This window comes from Giraffa tippelskirchi, chromosome 11, assembly GCF_054371585.1.
Source record: "Giraffa tippelskirchi isolate mGirTip1 chromosome 11, T2T-mGirTip1v1.2.pri, whole genome shotgun sequence".
NCBI lineage: Eukaryota > Metazoa > Chordata > Mammalia > Artiodactyla > Giraffidae > Giraffa > Giraffa tippelskirchi.
The window spans coordinates 17,169,073-17,186,831 of record NC_137285.1 but is presented as its reverse complement, the minus strand read 5'-3'; the positions used below and the strand labels follow the sequence as shown (position 1 = coordinate 17,186,831).

General features: G+C 51.3%; 2 protein-coding genes and 1 long non-coding RNA gene across 58 annotated transcripts in view; 1 reads left to right on the top strand and 2 right to left on the bottom strand.

Moving 5' to 3' along the window:
* The window catches only part of SH2B3 (SH2B adaptor protein 3), a 77,350-nt gene that overhangs the window by 27,471 nt on the left and 32,120 nt on the right, over window positions 1-17,759 (top strand). Inside the window, exons 3-9 of one of the 7 annotated variants that reach the window (XR_014068493.1) lie at window positions 8,391-8,492; window positions 8,574-8,665; window positions 8,753-8,847; window positions 8,950-9,164; window positions 9,256-9,427; window positions 10,274-10,381; window positions 10,579-10,729. Coding sequence is in view for 6 of the 7 variants with exons in the window: in XM_081539920.1 (XP_081396046.1) it covers window positions 8,391-8,492; window positions 8,574-8,665; window positions 8,753-8,847; window positions 8,950-9,164; window positions 9,256-9,849 (1,098 nt within the window). In the remaining variant the exon portion in view is untranslated. Of the gene's footprint in view, window positions 1-8,390; window positions 8,493-8,573; window positions 8,666-8,752; window positions 8,848-8,949; window positions 9,165-9,255; window positions 12,911-17,759 lie in introns of those variants that run through there. The other 6 variants (XM_081539924.1, XM_081539925.1, XM_081539923.1 and 3 more) reach the window with 6 other exon arrangements.
* Window positions 2,148-13,316, bottom strand: LOC145525899 (uncharacterized). Its single transcript, XR_014068494.1, has 3 exons — window positions 13,176-13,316; window positions 12,384-12,452; window positions 2,148-4,016 (listed from the first exon to the last, which is right to left on the bottom strand). It is a non-coding gene; the product is annotated as an uncharacterized LOC145525899 (long non-coding RNA).
* ATXN2 (ataxin 2) overlaps window positions 13,447-17,759 on the bottom strand; it is a 100,300-nt gene continuing 95,987 nt past the window's right edge. For 18 of the 50 annotated variants that reach the window (XM_081539864.1, XM_081539867.1, XM_081539865.1 and 15 more), the window contains 3 exons: window positions 17,300-17,527; window positions 14,916-15,084; window positions 13,447-14,068 (listed from right to left, as the gene is read on the bottom strand). In XM_081539864.1, the coding sequence (XP_081395990.1) occupies window positions 14,040-14,068; window positions 14,916-15,084; window positions 17,300-17,527 (426 nt within the window). In that variant the 3' untranslated portion in view covers window positions 13,447-14,039. The remainder of the gene's footprint in view (window positions 14,069-14,915; window positions 15,085-17,299; window positions 17,528-17,759) is intronic. The other 32 variants (XM_081539871.1, XM_081539873.1, XM_081539872.1 and 29 more) reach the window with 3 other exon arrangements.

The following is a 17,759-nucleotide window of genomic DNA, read 5'->3' as shown; positions in this document are numbered from 1 at the left end:
CTGTGATTCTGTGTGTGGGGTGGTCTCCACCTCTCTGAGGAGGCTTTATGTCTGTGTCACTGTGAGTCTGCATTTCTGACATGTGGAGGGGACCTTACAGGCTTGCAGGGGAGCTCACTGCACGTGGGGCTTTAGAGAAGCCCCCAGCCCATGTCATTCTTAACATCTCTAGCTAGTTACCCCTCCTACAGGGCCTTCTTGGGGCCTCTCCAGGTCCAGAAGTAGGGGGGCACAGGCCCCCACAGTCATGCTTGGTCACAAGCGTGTGATCTGGGGGTGCCACCTGCCCAGGGGAGGGAGGCGAAATGATGGGGACTCTGGGCAGGGTTGTCATATTGGGGGGACATCTCCCTATGTCAATGCCGCCTCAGGAGAAGCTCTCTCTGGTGGACTCTCACTTGCCAGAAAGGGGAAGCCGACTTGATCTTTGTGGCTTTTATAGATGCATCTCCCATCCCTTTCCTGCTCCTGTGTAGGGAGACGGAAGCTTGAGACAACAGGGCCAGACCACAGAGGAGACCTGGGAGACTCCTGTGTACTCCAGGCAACTGACACGTTGCACGTACAGAAGCTCTGGGCATGCGCCCCATCACCACCTCCATTTTACAGATGAGGGAACAAAAGCACAGAGAAGTGAAGTGATTTGTTCAGGGTCACATGGAGAAAAAGTGGCTGAAGCAAGCATTCAAAGGGTGTGTGTGTGTCTGTGTCCCCCTGGTTGGGGGCAGAGGAAGGAAGTGACCTGCGCCCTGTAGTTCAGCTAAACATTTGTTCAGCTTATTGCCTTCAGTTTGCCCCCAAGGGAGCAGGGGAACAAGGGGGTGAGATAACTCACCACACCCCCACATCTGTCTCTGCTTCCCAGACATCTGAGGGCTGGGGCCCCAGGCATCTACCCTCACCTACTGATCTGACAGACTCTCTCTCTGGACCTCCTCCAGGCTGGACCTGGTGCTGGGCCCCAGCTGGGAACAAGGCTTGGTGCCCTGTCCCCACCCCCAGAGGAACTCCCAGTCAGATGGTGGGGGCAGCGGCACCATCAGGAAATTATGGCCTGGCCTGATAAGCCCCGTGCTGCGGGAGAGGCACAGGAGTTGCACTGACCACAACGTGGGGACCAGAGAAGGCTCCCTGGAGGAGGAGAGGTTTTCTCTGCTGAGACCAGTGGTTTGGATTAGGCCTGGCAGTGTGTGAGGGGGATGGCAGCGGTGCTGTGGGCTCGGGGACTACATAGACGAGGGTCAGCTCCACTCGGCTCCTCTCTATGGCTGGGGACAACTAAATTTTGCCTGTCAGGGCTCCTGTTCCACCTTTATCGTTGGCTTGACCCGTGTTCCGTGAGGTGTCCAGGGCCTTGCTCTCAGCCAGTGCTCTCCCTGAGCTGGCCTCGAGGCCCTGGAGGCCCAACTCGTGTCCTCTGTCCTAGCCTTGCTGAGTCCCTGTCACTCACCTAGAGTCCTCGAGAGGATGGGGGTCTGCGTTGGGGGCCGTATCCTGTGCCTACTGATTCCAACACGCATGATACTCGGCAGACAAGGGGCCTGTGGTGAATATTTGTTGAGGACTAAAGTCGAGTATCTACAACCTCCCAGCCCTGTGCTAAATCCTGGGGATGTGACAAGACCAGGTTCCCCAGAGCACATTTAACAGGTGGACAATGCAGTGGAGGAGGTGAAGGGGGTTCTGGAATGGTGACTGTGTGTCTGGATACAGTGGTCAGAGGCCTTCCCGAGGCAGCAATCCTTGAGCTGAGACCTGCGTCCAAGAAGAGCCAGATATGTAAAGATGCAGGTGAACTGCTTTTCAGATGGAGAGAACAGCAGGTGCAAAGGCCCTGAGGTGGGAGCGTGCTTGGTACATTGAAGGCCGAGTGGAGGCCACTGTGGCTGAACAGGGTGAGAAAAAGGGAGGGTAGGTGAGGTTAAGGAGGTAACAGGAACAAGGTCTGGCAGTATCGCATGGGCCATGGTGAGGACCAGCAAGGTGGGGCCCACAGGTTGTTTTTTTTTTTTAATATATTTAACTGACCAGGTCTTAGTTGCAGCATATGGGATCTAGTTCCCTGACCAGGAATCAAACCCAGGCCCCCTGCATTGGAAGCACGGTAATCCTAGCCACTGGAGCTAGGATTAAAAAAGGAAAGTCCCTTTTTAAAATTTTTCTCTATTTATGCAGTCAGTGCCCAGTCCTAGTAACAGCACATGGGGTGTTCAATGGTCTTCACTTGCAGCATGTGAAATACTTGGTTGCAGCCATGTGGGACCTAGTTCCTAGACCAGGGATCGAACCTGGGCCCTCTGCATTGGGAGTGCAGAATGTTAGCCACTGACCACCAAGGAAGCCCGCACAAGAGTTTTGAGCAGAGGAAGGGGATGAGAAGTCGCTGGATTTGGGATGTGTCCGGGAGGAGTGCTGACAGGACTGTTGGACAGCAACTCAGTTTTCATGCCGCTCATCTCTCAGGGGGTTCAAGATGTCACCTTTTTTTGATGCCTCACTTTAGTGGGGCTCCCTGTGAGCACCCCTGCTTTGCTCCCAGGAGCTGCTTATGACTGCAATCCAGAGCCCTCTCCCCCATCCCCTTACGAGCTGCTTGGGACTGGAATCCAGGCCAGCTGGTTCTTGAGCCCTTGCCCCCAGGGTCCAGCACTGCTGCCCTCCACATCTCTTGTGCCTGGGGAGGGGGTGCAGCCCCTTGCCCAGCCTTCCCCCACAGATGCTGTGTTTCAGATGCGCCCAGGGTAAACGCGGATCCCAGGCTGACCTCCAAAGGATCCAGGCCCACTGGCTGTAATGTAGGAGGCTCTCTTGGCCTTGGCTGCTCATTTGTGAAGTGGGGAATAAAATACCAGCCATGTGTGGGCTCCTGGGGGGGGGGGGTGGGCGTCAGGGGAGGCGCCAACCATGTTCCTTCAACAAGACAGGTGGCTCAGAGCAGGATGCTCTCAGAGGATCACGGGAGATTATGTCAGGGTTGCCTCCACACTGGAGTGGTGGCCTTCCTACTTCCTTGGTCCTAGCACCTCCATTTCTCAAGACAATGCTCTTTTTTTGTAATATTTGCAGTTTCTGGAAATGGTGCAGACTTGTGAATTCAACAGTTTAAAACTGTCCTAGATGGACAGACCAGGCCCCAGTGCCTGGCACACAGCAGGTGCTCATTAAAGGGTGGAGTGAGGGGGCCTATTAGTACTGTTTGTCGCCACAGCCAACTCCCCCACCATCTTGTGGATTTGGCTGTACTTACTGGTCCCTGGCTGTTGGCTCCTGCCATACCCTTGGCCTCCAGTGTCTTTTTCTTCCCCCTTCTCCACTCTGGAGGGCGCTCAACAAACGTTTAAAGCCGGTGACTGTGCCCTGTGGAAGGCACGAGATGGGAAGGGAGCAGGGAGGCTGCCTTGGGCTCACAGTGTGTGGACAGCCATGAAAGCTGAAAGCTTCCTCAGAGCGGTTTGCTTCTGAGCAGACCAGGTATTCCTAAGACTGACTTCCCAAGGCCCTGTGCTCATCCCCACCCTGCGACATCCCCTGGGACCTTTCCATATTCTTCCCCCTCCCCTCCGCAGCGCCCACACACATGGTACTGTCGCATTTTCTTGGAGGGTAGAGGGGCACCGTTAGCCCACTTTACAGAAGTGGAGACTGAGGCCAGGAGAGGCAAGTCACTTGTCCATGGAGGGTGAGGCAGAGTTTGGACTAAAGGCCAGGAATGTCTAATTCCAAAACCCCAGGATGAGGAGGTTGCTTGCAGTAGTTGTGCAGACCCCACAGAGGTTTCTGAGCAGGACACTTGGTGGCCACTGGGTGGGGAACACATGGGTTCAGGTTTCTCTGCTCCAGCTCTTCTCAGAGCCTTTAATGGCTGCTGCGCATGGGATTCTCCATGCGTAAGTGGCTGCCTTTTCTTGGAGAATGCCTCTTTGCACTGGCTGCTAGGAAGCTCAGATACACATCTGTGGCAAGTGAAACTCGGGTCTGTGTTCTAGTGGTTGTCTGCATTCCCATTTTGGGTATCCCTGGAACCCGAACAAGACAGGACAGTTGCTGGTTTTTTTTTTTAAGGCTGTTTGGATACAATAAGACGTGATTAAGCCTTTCTCAGAATGATGTTTCATCCATTTGTTCATCCATCGTTCCAAGCAGCATTCATTCTGGGCTCTTGCCTGAGGAGGGGGAACTCAGTTATCCATGACTTCAGTTCAGTCGCTCAGTTGTGTCCGACTCTTTGCGACACCATGGACTGCAGCATGCCAGGCCTCCCTGTCCATCACCAACTCCCAGAGTTTACTCAAACTGATGTCCACTGAGTTGGTGATGCCATCCAATCATCTCACCCTCTGTCATCCCCTTCTCCTCCTGCCTTCAATCCTTCCCAGCATCAGGGTCTTTTCAAATGACTCAGTTCTTCGCATCAGGTGGCCAAAGTATTGGAGTTTCAGCTTCAGCATCCGTCCTTCCAGTGAATATTCAGGACTGATTTCCTGGTTGGATCTCCTTGCAGTCCAAGGGACTCTCAAGAGTCTTCTCCAACACCACCGTTCAAAAGCATCAATTCTGCGGCACTCAGCTTTCTTTATAGTCCAGCTCTCACATCCATACCTGACCACTGGAAAAACCATAGGCTTGACTAGATGGACCTTTGTTGGCAAAGTAACATCTCTGCTTTTTAATATGCTGTCTAGGTTGGTCATAACTTTCCTTCCAAGGAGTAAGCGTCTTTTAATTTCATGGCTGCAATTACCATCTGCAGTGATTTTGGAGCCCAGAAAAATAAAGTCAGCCACTGTTTCCCCATCTATTTGCCATGAAGTGATGGGACCAGATGCCATGCCATGATCTTAGTTTTCTGAATGTATCTAGAATTAACTCCGAGCCTTTGTTTTCAGGCCCCCAGCAAAGACCCACTGTCCTCTGCCTGGAGGTCAGCAGGATCTTGCTTACTGTCCACATATTACCAAAGAGGACAGTGAGGCTGCAGTCACTGCCATGCCCAAGATCACAGATGTAGGCGGTGGAGGTGGGGCTTGTCTCATCTTGGCCCCAGGCCATGGGGCTGCTACCTGGAGGGTGCTGCATGCTGTGGCAGAGGAATGGGGCTTGAAGCTTGGCCGTCAGCTGTATAGTGCGTCCTACCTCCTGTCCCACAGTTGCTCCTTACCGTGAGGAGTGAGGGTCCTAAAGCCCTGGGAGAGAGAAGACTGCTAAGAGGCTGGGGTGGGTCTCTCCTGAAGGCTTTCCCTGGAAGAATAAAGACCCCTAGAGTGGGTGGAATAAGGCCACTGTGAGGGTACGGCCTGCCCACACCCTCCGTGCCAGGCTCTTTACTGTTTGGGTGTGAATTGGATGTCGTCTCCACCCCCGCCCCCCGTTTCCCATGGAAGAGATGGGTTAAGAGCTGGGTCTGGCCCAACTGGCTGGCTAGCTTCTGCCCAAGTATTTAACGTAGAGTGCCAGACCCACACAGGCAGCTGCCCACCTCTACAGCCCCACCTCAGAATCAACTGCCTACTTCAGCCCTATGGGGACTCCCGCATGGCTTGTGTGCCTGTGTGCCTCCCTACCTCAGGGCCTTGGCTCAGGCCCTCTCGGCGCCTAGGAGGCTCATTGCCTCCCCACCCATGTACCCACCCATTGGGTATCTGTCCCCTTCTAGAGCAGAAGCTGGGTGATCCTGTGTGTACTTTGTCTCTGCTGGGGTCCTTTGGGTGTGAACGAGGATGGGGCACGGCAGGGTGCAGGCGGGTACACCCGAGAGCAGGGAGTGGCAGCAGGCTGAGGGGAAAGTAAGGCCTCCAGAGAGACCAGATCTGGTTCCAGTCACGGCTCTCATTCCCTCCAGACAGATTTGAGACCCAAATGCCCCCTACCCCACTCCTGCCACGGGAGAAATTGCTCCTCCAATCTGGGCGGAGCCCCTGGCCTCCCCCAACCCCACCAGGCCGCACGGCAGGTAGGCAGACACCAGGTGAGCTGGGTTCAGCCCCTGGCTCAGCCTCTCGAGTTGTATGACTCGGGGCCGCTGAAAAGGGACCAAAGAGTGCATGTCGGGCTCAGCCAGCAGGCGGAGGGGAACTGGGCCAAGCTTCACCATCGCCTGTGCAGCCAGGGTTGGCCATGGCTGAGGAGGGGGAATCCTCTCTTCACCACTGCCTGTCTGGTCAGCAGTTGCTCAGCTGCTGGGGGTGGAGCTGGCACTGAGGGCCCCGCATTCAGAGTGAAACCCATGGCTCTGCCAGTTAATCTTGGCACTCATGCTGGGGGCAGGGCCCGGGGCGGAACTGAAAAGGAGACAAGGCCCATTCCCTTCTTGGCCTGGTCTACATTCTCCCGGTGATCCTGCAGATCCAGAGCCAGGCAGGGCCAACCACACATGCAGGAGCAGGAAGGAGCCCTCTGTACTAACCCATTCTGTAGCCAGGAAATAGACATGGAGAGGCTGGCTGACTGAGAGCACCACTGGGGGAATGGGGGCCCTGCTTCCCTGTGCTCTGGCATGTCCAGTGTCCATGCGGCTGCTGGGTGGTAGGGGACATACAAGAGGAACTGAAAGGGTGACGATGCCCTGGCTGGTGGTCACTTAGGGTGGGATTTACTAGTTGTGCAGCTTTTCAGAGTGTGTTCCCACAGTTGTCCTCCCCAGACTGCTGTGTCCAACCACTAGGGCAGGACTGGCAGCTCCAAGACCTGCTGGGTGTGGGCCTGGACTAGGAAAAGCTCTTCCTAACAGGCTGCCCAGTCTTGTACTCACCATCCTTCTGCCAGAACCCTGGCACCTTATGTGCCTGAAGCTCAGTTGAATGTATGGCTTTGGGATGGACTCTGGCACCACCTTTCCAAAAACCAGCCCCTGTCCAAGACATACCCTTCTAGGCAGATGCTGGAACTGCCAAAGCCGCTGTGCCTATAACTCACCTTTGTTCCTGCCTCGTTTCCTCCTCCTCACCCAGCGCTGGCTTGATGGTGTGTGCACGTGTGCATAACTAGTTGTGTCCAACTCTTTGCGACCTCATGGACTGTATGTAGCCCATTAGGCTCCTCTGTCCATTTCCCAGGCAAGAATACTGGAGCAGGTTGCCATTTCCTTCTCCAGGGGATCTTCCCAACCCAGAGTTCAAACCCGAGGTCTCTTGCATCTCCTGCAATGGCAACTGGGTTCTCTACCACCTGAGCCACCAGGGAAGCCCTGGTTTGGTGGGGGTTGTGGTATTTTCAGGTGCATCTCACTGTCTCTTCTTAAAACAGCTGCTGAAGGGAGGAGGGCACAGTTGGGTCTCGGCTCCCCCTTCCCCACATCTTATCTTCCCCAGGCCTCTGCTGAAAGCCACTACTGATCATGTCATGACTCTAGGGAAACAATCTTAGCCATTTTATCACAGGAGGAAGTGGAGGGGTGCTCTCCCTTCTGAGAAAGTGATGAAAGCTCCTGGGCCCTGGGAACAGACATCTGTAGGGTCAGCCAGGTTCAGTCAGGACCCTTTTGATGACTAAAGAGTAGGGGGTCATCTCCCATCCACTCTGAACCCCATGTGTGTTGAATGTCACGGGAGACTTCTGGGGCTTGCAGTTTTCTGGTTGGCTGTAACTAGGGCCAGCCATGCCAAGCTGTGTTCCTTTGGGCACATTGGCAAAAGATCCCCAAGAGCCGATAGCTAAGCTACTCTGCCAACTCCCATCATGCCGCCTCACCCGCGCCTCCTCGTCCTGAGACCTGGAGGCAGAACAGAATAGTCAGGTGTATGCTTTGAATGGGGGTTCACAACCTTATCTCTGCTTCCTCAGGCAAATGAGTATCTCCAAGATTTGAGTTTCTTCTTTTTAAGATGTGGTAATATCTGCTTCCTGGGCTGCTGTTGGGCTGGGAGAGGTCCATCCTGGTGGGGAGCCAGTGGAGGGGAGGAGAGGAGCTAAAGGCAATGTGAAAGGCGTGGGCCCCCGGCATGGTCAGCCAGCACCATAGAGGGAACTTGGGTTGGGAGACCCTCACCTTCCCTCTCTGGGTTTGCTGTGATGAGGGGATCAGCAGTGATTGTGACTGGCCAGAGGAATGGGTTGGGGGGTTTTGCTCCACCAGTGGGAAGAGAAACAGTTGTCAGCCAGCAAATGGGTCAGAGCTGGAATGTCCACAGGTCAGGTGAAGCAGAGACCGGCCCTCAGGCCCCGTTGGGTGCTGGGGACCTCAGTGTCTGTGTCTGGGTGGGGGAGACAGTGCTGTGGTTACAGGCAGAGGATCCCCTGCAGGCTTCTGCTGGGAAGAATGCTAGAACCTACTCCAGCATCAGGGTGCCCACTGAGCAAGCTAGGCCCCTGGGAAAACTGCAGAAAAGAGCAGAGGCCTGGCTGAGTGAAGGGCCATCAGGGACAGGCCCTGAATGTCTGCATTGGTCTCCTAGAGTTCAAAGTCCAAGCTACAAGCAGCCTGCTCCAGTATCCAGGAGATCCGGCGATGCACACGTCTTGAGATGCCTGACAACCTGTACACCTTTGTGCTAAAGGTGAGTGGCAGCTTTCCATACATGTGGGGAACAGACACAGACCTCAGGAATTACACACAGCTGACCCTTCCTTCCTGCCAGGTAAAGGACCGGACAGACATCATCTTTGAGGTGGGAGATGAACAGCAGCTGAATTCGTGGATGGCCGAGCTCCGGGCATGCACAGGCCAAGGGTGAGACCCAAGGGCTCCATCTTGACACAGCTTTTCCTGCTACTCCTGAGCTACCCAGTCTGTTTTAACCCCCATCTTCTCCCACAGACTTGAGACCACAGACCCAGAGCCGCACATTCCCTCAGCCACAGAACCCAGCATGGCTAACTCTCCAAGGGGAAGCACCGATTCCTTGAACCAAGGTGAGGGGTCAGGGCCTCTGTCCTCCAGTACATCAGAACCCAGCCCAGGGCATAAGGCGCCCACAGAGGGTCACCATCACCCATCATCTCCTTCTTTACCAGGTGCTTCTCCTGGGGTGCTGCTGGATCCAGCCTGCCAGAAAACAGATCACTTCCTGTCCTGCTACCCCTGGTTCCACGGCCCCATCTCCCGGGTGAAGGCAGCTCAGCTGGTCCAGCTGCAAGGTCCTGATGCTCACGGAGTGTTCCTGGTACGGCAGAGCGAAACGCGGCGTGGGGAGTATGTGCTCACGTTCAACTTCCAGGGCATAGCCAAGGTATGGGGCAAGGCAGGTGGGGCTGCACCCCGGCCAAGTTAAAGGCCCCAAGGGGCCAGGGCCTGAGCCTCCCTTTCTTCCTTTCCTGTAGCATCTGCGCCTGTCACTGACTGAGCGGGGCCAGTGCCGAGTGCAGCACCTCCACTTCCCCTCGGTCGTGGACATGCTCCACCACTTCCAGCGCTCGCCCATCCCCCTCGAGTGCGGGGCTGCCTGTGATGTCCGGCTGTCCAGCTACGTGGTTGTCGTCTCCCAGCCACCAGGTGTGACCCTGATGCCCCTCGATAAAGGGGGTGGGGACCGAGACCTCCTGTTGTGTCCTTCCAGCACCTGCCTCCGCCCTGATAAGACTGACAGTGTGGTCTCTCTCTCGGTCACTTGTCCCCCAGGTTCCTCCAACACTGTTCTGTTCCCTTTCTCCCTCTCTCGCTGGGATTCAGAGCTGGGCCTTCCCCACCTTAGCGCTTCTGGCTGTCCACGGGGGCTTGGCCCAGAGGGTCTCCCAGGCCGATCCTCTCCCCCAGAGCAGATCTTCCACCTGGTGCCTTCGCCCGAGGAACTGGCCAACAGCCTGCGGCACCTAGAGCCCGAGCCCGCCAGTCGAGCCCGGGACTCGGACTATGAAATGGACTCCTCCTCCCGGAGCCGCCTACGGGCCATAGACAATCAGTACACGCCTCTCTGATGGGCCTCACGCTGCCCGGAGGAGCACAAGCAAGCAGAGATGTGAACTTGTGAATGTAAACTTTCTTTCCTTCCTTCCAGAGAGAGATTCAAGGGACACTGTTAACTGTTCATTCCAGTTTGGACGTGACCCTTCTATTAGGCCTGTTAAAGGGCCTCCTATAAGTTCCATTCTTACCTGGCTTTCTCCTTGTTGTTTACAGACATAGTTCTTGTTCGCGGATATCACTAGCTCCTGCCCTAGGTCCCATCACTCTTGAGAGGCGGCCGGGGTGGGGGGAAGGCCGGAGTTGGCAGTGGAAACTTGTTCTCTTTTTCACTGACACTGTCCCAGCTGACAGACTTTCTACTTGGGGAGTGGGGCCCATTAGGAAGCCCAAAACACTAACAAGCCCTGGATTCTCCTGTGGTTTTTCCCACTGTAGCTTCAGTCCATGTGGTAGGTCTGCTGTACCCAAGCCACAGGTGACCACACCTATCCTGCTTCGACTCTCAGCTTTAGGACAAAGTTCTGGCAGATGGACAAGCTAAAGGTCAAAAATGATTTTAAACATTTTTACCTCAGATTAATTTTTCAAAGAATTCAGGTTTCAAAATTAAACCATTGCTTATTTCATTGCACTGTTTGAACTAACATGCATGCAATTTTTAGAGACAGCTATGCAAACCTACTTGACCAGTTCCTGGTTCAAGCCAGTAAGCCTGGCTTCTTTGTCTGTTACATTCTCAGGACAGTCACCTGTTGCTGAGGATACTGTCCTTCCTAAACGTAGAGGAGTGTGTCACTCTTTCAAGGAAATTCCAAGCAATTACTAAAAGAGGAGGGTGGCCAGGAACAGTTCCACCCTGGTGCCTTATGAATAAAAAACTGAATTCTGGTTTACAGTAGCTTTATGGTGAGTTAAACTGAGGGGTGAGGGAGGGGCAAGGAAAAAAAGGGCTGCTGGGCCCTTTCTAGTAAATCTTTCACCAACAGGGCTGGCTCAGAGCCTCCAAGCATCTAAAGGCTTATTAAATTATTCCACAAGGTTTTAGGCTCATTCTTGAGCCAAAATGGAAGCTAGGAATCTGGTGCCACAGCTAATGAGAAACTCCTTTAATAGCCCACAATCAGTGTTCTGTTCCAGCAGTGACCACTGCTTCATCTGATGGAGGCTATGTGTGCATGGATACACAGGCACCCATAACCTCCACCATCCCCAGAGGTCCTGCAGTCGAATCCCCATCTGTACTTGCCTTTCACAAGTGACACAATTCATAGGGGGCTAGCTCCTCCCACAACTTTCATGCAGAGGCTCAGAAACAAGGGAGGCAGTGACCCAGCAGAGTCGTCAGCTGCTTCTGGTGCCAGCAGAGCCATTCAGTATAGCTGCCAGGCTCACCCAAGTGGCTTCTAGGAAACTGGGTATTTTATTAGCATAGCTTAACATTTACAGATATATCAATCAAAGGCTAAAAGTAAACCCTGGCCTAGACTAACTACTGCCTGCCTTATCTGGGGTGAGGGGTGTGTCTGTTCCAGCCATTCTCTGTACTCCAGGAGGTCAGAGGTCAGACTTTAGGAGGGGCAGGGAGGTAAGCAGCCACCTCGCTTCACTACTTTTAAAACCAACACTCCTGGCAGTCCAGTGGTTAGGACTCCAGACTTCCACTGCTGGGCGCATGGGTTCAATCCCTTGTTAGGGAACTATGGTCCCTCAAAAAATTTATATAAAACTAACACTCCTGGGTGGTTTCACAGATGGTAAAGCATATCCAACCCTGATCTACAGTTGTGGTTCATTTCTAAGGGCCACATTTTCTACACATCAAGCATTACTGAGTAATGAATGCTAAGCAAAGCGCAGACCAGGAGGGTAAACGTAGAGATAAGACATCTGCAAGCCTGGGGCACTCACTTCTTAACAGCCTCTCAACATACAACTCTCAGGTAGTGCCAAGAGGCTAGCCAGGCCCAGCAAGCTCGCAGCTCTGACTGATTCGCTGCAAAGTACAAGCTCAGAATCTGTGACACAGTCACCCACTTCCAGACAGCTTCAGTGTAAAATGTTCAAGAAAAACATTTCTTGACTAAATGTGTCTGAGTTACCTGGACGGTTCAAATACATTCCAACAAAAAGGCCCCTCGTGGCCTAGGAAGAAGTGACACTAAGCCAATGCCTTTTCTTTCTGCTAGAGCAGGTTGAACTGGAGGAAGGGGGAGCAGTGGGGCCCAGGGCGTGATGCCCTCACAGGCAGTGAGGCAGCAACCCTGATAGCTGCAGCCAGCCCACAGCAGTCAGAGCGCATTCCACCACCCTCCTTCCAGCCCCAATGTGACCACTGCTGCCAGCAAGAGGCCAAGCCGGCAGCCTCTGCTGAGAGCCAGGCTCTGAGTGCCAAACGGACACTGAGTATCACCAGCCCTCTGGTTATCTCTAATGACAGATGACAAGGATGGCCTGACTGCTCCCAGCACCATCACTTCCTTTACCTGACTTTAATGAACTTTTACAAACTAACAGTCACCAACACCAAAGAATTAAGTCAACTAACCTGCCTTGAATTTTAGACCAGCAATCCATATGGCTTTATCTGGCATAAATCTTCTGCCTTTGATCATTTCTGGACCGTGTAGGAAAAAGGAATAGCAATCATTAAAATCTTAAGCCAGAGAACACTATTTTTACATAACAGTTTCTTAACCTAAAATCAAGGCCTTGAACTCTTCCCTAAGGGTTGCCTGAGATTCCTTCATGCTGTTATTCAGGGCTAAGTCTGTTATCACAAATATCATGTGAGTGCTAACATTTCCCACAAGCTAGAGGAACTTGATAGTTTATTATCCACTGCCTCTTAACAAGGACACATTTGACACCCAGTGTTTAGCTGGAATAAACAGCACATTGTAATGACAACACAGAGAATGGATTCATCTTGTATTATTATAGGCAGAAGGTCTATTTGGCAAATTTTTATGTATTGTTTATGTACTGTATAAGTAACTTATTCTTGAAGAATGCAAATTTTGCTATAATGTACAAATAGCTACATGTGAATTAAAACAAAGATTTTGGAATCTTGATTAGTTAACTGCAGTATTTAAAGGCTCTATTATGACTAAATCTCTGGAAAATAGGTAGTTTTCCAGTTTATCCTCCTCCCACAAAACCAAGACCCTTAACAAATGCTTAGGGTTTATTTTGTACATTGCTGCATCCTTTAAGACCTCTGGATTCCTTTATTAAAACTGTGTGTCTCCTGCCCCCTACTGGTAAAACACAGATGCCTGAATCAGGACAACCTCTGACTTATCTGGGTTCCAGAGATATTAAAAAGGAAGCTTACAGAATCAACATCAGGCTGAGGACGTGGACCTTCGGTGCTGCCCAACTCTGGCCAGCCTTCCTCCTTCTGAAGCAGACCTCTAGCCACCACAGAGAACATCTCTCAGTCTTGTCTTTTTTCTAGAGATACCTTGAACCAGAACTAAAGGTGAAGAAGAAAAATCATTTGACAACTAACCTTCAAGGGTATTAAGAAAGCAGTCAGCCCTCCTGCCCTGATATTCAGTATCCTATAGTGGAAATAGCTCATACAAACACACATTAACTTGATATCAGTTTTTAAAACTTTTTTTATTTTTTAATTTTTTTTAAGTTTTTATTTTATATTATCTACAAAGTAAAAGTTTTTCCCTTAACTTAAAAGTTGAACCACTGCAGACAGTGATTACTTCATCAAACTTGATTTATAAATAATAATCCGTCAGTTTGACGGTAAGAATTTACTGAACCTTTGTCAAGTTTAGTAAAAGGGCGTTCCAAGTCTTGATTTTTTTTTTTTTTTTTTAGCGATAATAGCAGCAAGAATCACTCTTGTTACTTCTTTTGCTAGCTGATGTGTTCATGACTTTCAAGGGTCATTAAAAAATAAATAACTTCCAGTTTCAGCAAGCAGAGCTGGGGTACTTGCGGGACTTGGAAACAGCATATGGAATTATGGAACAGCCCACAAGTTCCTAAATGCCTCTACTCGGTCCAAATATCTTCCACTGCAAGTGAACTGTTAGCATTCCTATTGGATGTTACAAGAAATCAACATATATTTTTTCAAAACAAAATAATGAAATTCTAGTTTTCTGTGCTTCCAGTTGGTAGAAGCAGTAGAAGGGAGGAGGGAATTTGGCCTTTCGGTTCCTCCAGGGCAGCCTTACAACTGCTGTTGGTGGTGGGCTTGTACTGTAAAAAAGAAAAGTGAATATTTAAACAGAAAACTGGCAACACTTGCACATTAGCCTAGTGTTTCTGCAGCACATGACTGTAAGCTATCCTTGTGCTAGCTGAACAAGACTCAAAATTCAATCCACTCTGTACCCTTCCCACCCCCCAGCATCTGTACCAAAATGGGGAGAGGTAGGTGGGTGGGTAGAAACAGACCAGTCAGACATAAAACCATTTCAGATAAAACTCCCAGAAGAGTTGTTCATGGGGTACAAAAAAGGCCTTAACATATCCCCTCCCCAAATAATAGCCAAGCACCAGTGCTGCTTTCAGAATAACAGGTTAGACTGAAATCTCGCCATGGCCGCCATCAAGTACTAGAGCACAATCACGGGCATTATCTCCCTGTCAGGGAATAGACTGGAGCTAATTCTATACTCAAAACCAATCCATACACAGCACTTTCTCATCAGTAGTAGTCTCCAGAGCTACAGTCAAACTCTGCCATGGTGGTAACCCCCCACATGTCAGACTGTTGGGACTCAGGAAGGAAAACACTGCCCTGTCCAGCCTAGTGTAACAAGGAAGGCCAACTGAGTCCTAAGCATGCATCAGCTACACAGAATGCTGCTGCTGCTTCTCATCAAGCCAGATCCTGTATACCATCAGAACACACACAGCCTAGGCTCCCGAAAGCCTCAGGCCCTGACACTGAACTGATCATCACGGTCCCTACTGTGCACACTCTGACGGGTCTTGCTAGTTCTCAGATGCGGGGCTTGAAGCGCTGGCCCTGCCTGCCACTCGACCTGTGCGAGCAGAATGCTTTGGGGTGCCCGGCGGCCCCTGCACACACACGCCTCACCTGAAGGGTGCGTCATATAAGGGAAATGCGCTGTTGTCGAGACTGGAATGGGCTGTAGTGCACTTTGAGCGAGAGCGGCCTGGGGACCGCCGGGTGGCTGTGTCGTCATTAGCATCATTGGCGCATGGGCAGTTGGATGAGAAGGAACCATTCCTGACTGTACATGAGCCTGAAACAGAGAGCTCTTTTACGCATACAGGCAACATCTCCAGCTTACACAACATGTCAACTGTGTTCCTTTCACTGGGTTGGGGCTCTCAGGAAAGGGCAACAGTGGGCCCTCAGGGCCCTTTCTTTCTTTCCTCTGGGGACATTCCCTAGTGGATCCATTAGTTGACCTATAGACACCCTTCACCTTTTGGCAGATTCTGCAAGGCTGAGGGGGCAGGCACCCAACGAGCCTTGGTAAAAGTCAGGGCTGCCGTGTCCTAGGCTTCATTTCTGATGACTGGATTCTATGTATGGGGCAAGGTCTTCACAAAGGTAAGATCTCTGATCCAAGCGCAGCTTTCTCAAACTAATAGGAGGCTGCATGCAATGATGCTTCTAGACTCTGGCTTCCACGTGGGGCCTGAATCCTCCCTTTTAAGTAAGAAAGCAGATTATTACATTAGAAGTGGGGACTGTTAACTCCTGTTCTATATTCTCTTTGCTCCTCCCCCTCTGCTTCTCGCCTGTTCACCAGCACACCTCAGTGAAGAATTTGAGTCAAGGCAGTGAGAAAAGACTCTCAGGCCCCTTTGCTCTGCTGAAAGATCCGCCAATAAAGCAGCAGCAGAAGGAGTTGCAGTGAATGGCTCCAGTGAGGTGGGGAGGGGTAATTTGAAATCATCTGGGCCAACCCAGTGTCCCTGTACCAAGTGATAGTGAGTTCAACCAGGTCTCTCTGTCAAGTTGGAAAGGTTTTAGCCCAAAGAGCTGGACCCCAGCTCTGCAGGGATTTGCAGAGCGAGGAGGATGAGTCCTCAATTCCTCCTCCAATACTGTGCACTGTTCTAGACCATGATAAGCCTTGAAGGAAACCCTGTTTTGACTCTAATACGTTCAAGTAGACCCAGGGCACATCTGGACTTCCCTGCAGATGTTAACCTTTTTGTTCTTTCAGCACAAAAACACAAAAGTGAGGTTTTAGGAACCCCAACTTACATATAAATTCACCTAACTACTTAGCCACCAGCCTCTGCTAGACATCTACTGGCCCCCAGGTCTCACGAAGCTCCTGATTCAGCCAAACCATGCTGCCCCACACTTGACCAAACCGGCTCCCCTCCCCACCATCAAAAGCAACTCATCCACTGCAGTGCACCACGCTACAGAACCTGCCCGTTTGCTGGGGAGGATGCCCAGACTTCCCAGAGCTGTGGAACTCTAGTTACAAGGTCACCTTCTGAGAGTTAGCTCCAACAGAGCAGCATCTCCAGCCCCACCGTGCCAGAGCCTCAGGGGTGCACTGCTTGACATGAAACGGAGTTCAGTGAGGCAGTTTAAGCTGAGATCTGCCTAAGAAAGTTCTGTTATGAAAGCAGCAAAAAGAGACATCAAATACAGCCGATCCACCCTTAACAGCTCCAGGGACGGCCTCAAAGGACAGTGTTAAAAGTCCAACTTCAGTGCAGCTCTTTCTCCTCATTAAGACAATTCAGATTGGCCCTGGATCACATTGGACTTTGGTCAGCAGCAACCACACCTTTCAACCTTTAGAAACTTATGCTAGAGGTGATCTCCAAGTGCTTCCAGATCTGCTCTTTAAGAAAAATGGGAACACCGGGGCGCTTCCAGCTTCAAATCACACAGCACCAATGTACAAGGCCAAGCCCTTTCAAGAAGTACAACATATGGTCAAAGCAGATTTAGGAATAGCCAGGGAAACAAATGGGAGAGATTTCTTAGAAACTCAGGTAACTAACATTCAAGTGGACAGTCCCACAGCAGTCATCTCAGAGTTGAGAATTTGTGAAATCCCATCTTCTTTGCCAGACACGTGTGTGTGTGTGTGTGTGTGTGCGCGCGTGTGTGAGGTGCGGGGGGAATATGTGTACATATACGTGTATATATAGCAACGAGGAAGCTATGTAAACAGAAACAGAGCAATGCAGACACAGTAAGGAAAGAACTAGGTTGCATTCCAGAATTAAAGGTATTTTTAAGGCCTCAATTGGGAAATGTCAAAAGACTGACCAATCAGCAACTTCACTGATCCCATTACAAAACCACACAAACATTCATTTAAGGCCAGATCACATGTATTTGAGCGGGAAAGAAGAGACAAGCAGATGGCATCACACACAGGGGTTCCTAGCTTGAGCATCTGGCTCTTTGCTTCTTATCTGATAACTTTCATATCCTACTTGGTCTTCACAAAAAGTTGGCTAAAGCAGGTTTACCTGAGGTACATGGGCCATGTGGGGTGGATTGGTGTAAGCCGGCTGAACATGAGAAGGATGAATGGTAAAGACGGTCTGCTGTGCTGCTGGGAAACTATTTTGTGGAGACTGCGTATTGGAGGCAGGTGTCATGGAAGGTGGGGTTGGCGCAAGCCCCGCGTGGTAAATGGCAGACTGCTGCTGTGGACTGGCCAGATGGAGAGCTTGGGCGGCCTGGTGCTGATGGTGCTACAAAGTGACAGCAAAGAGTACAGATTCAGAGACATTCCTTTCTGGGCTACAAGCCTGATTGTCAGACTGTAAGCCCTCAACCAAGCAGTGGGAACCAAGAGTACTGCTCCAGGGAACTGAAGCAAAGAGCTCTAGATGTCAAAGAGCTCCTTAAGTGCCATCTTAAAAAGCACGATTAAAGAAACTAACAGGAAAACAAACAAACAAAATCATATCACATAAACATTAG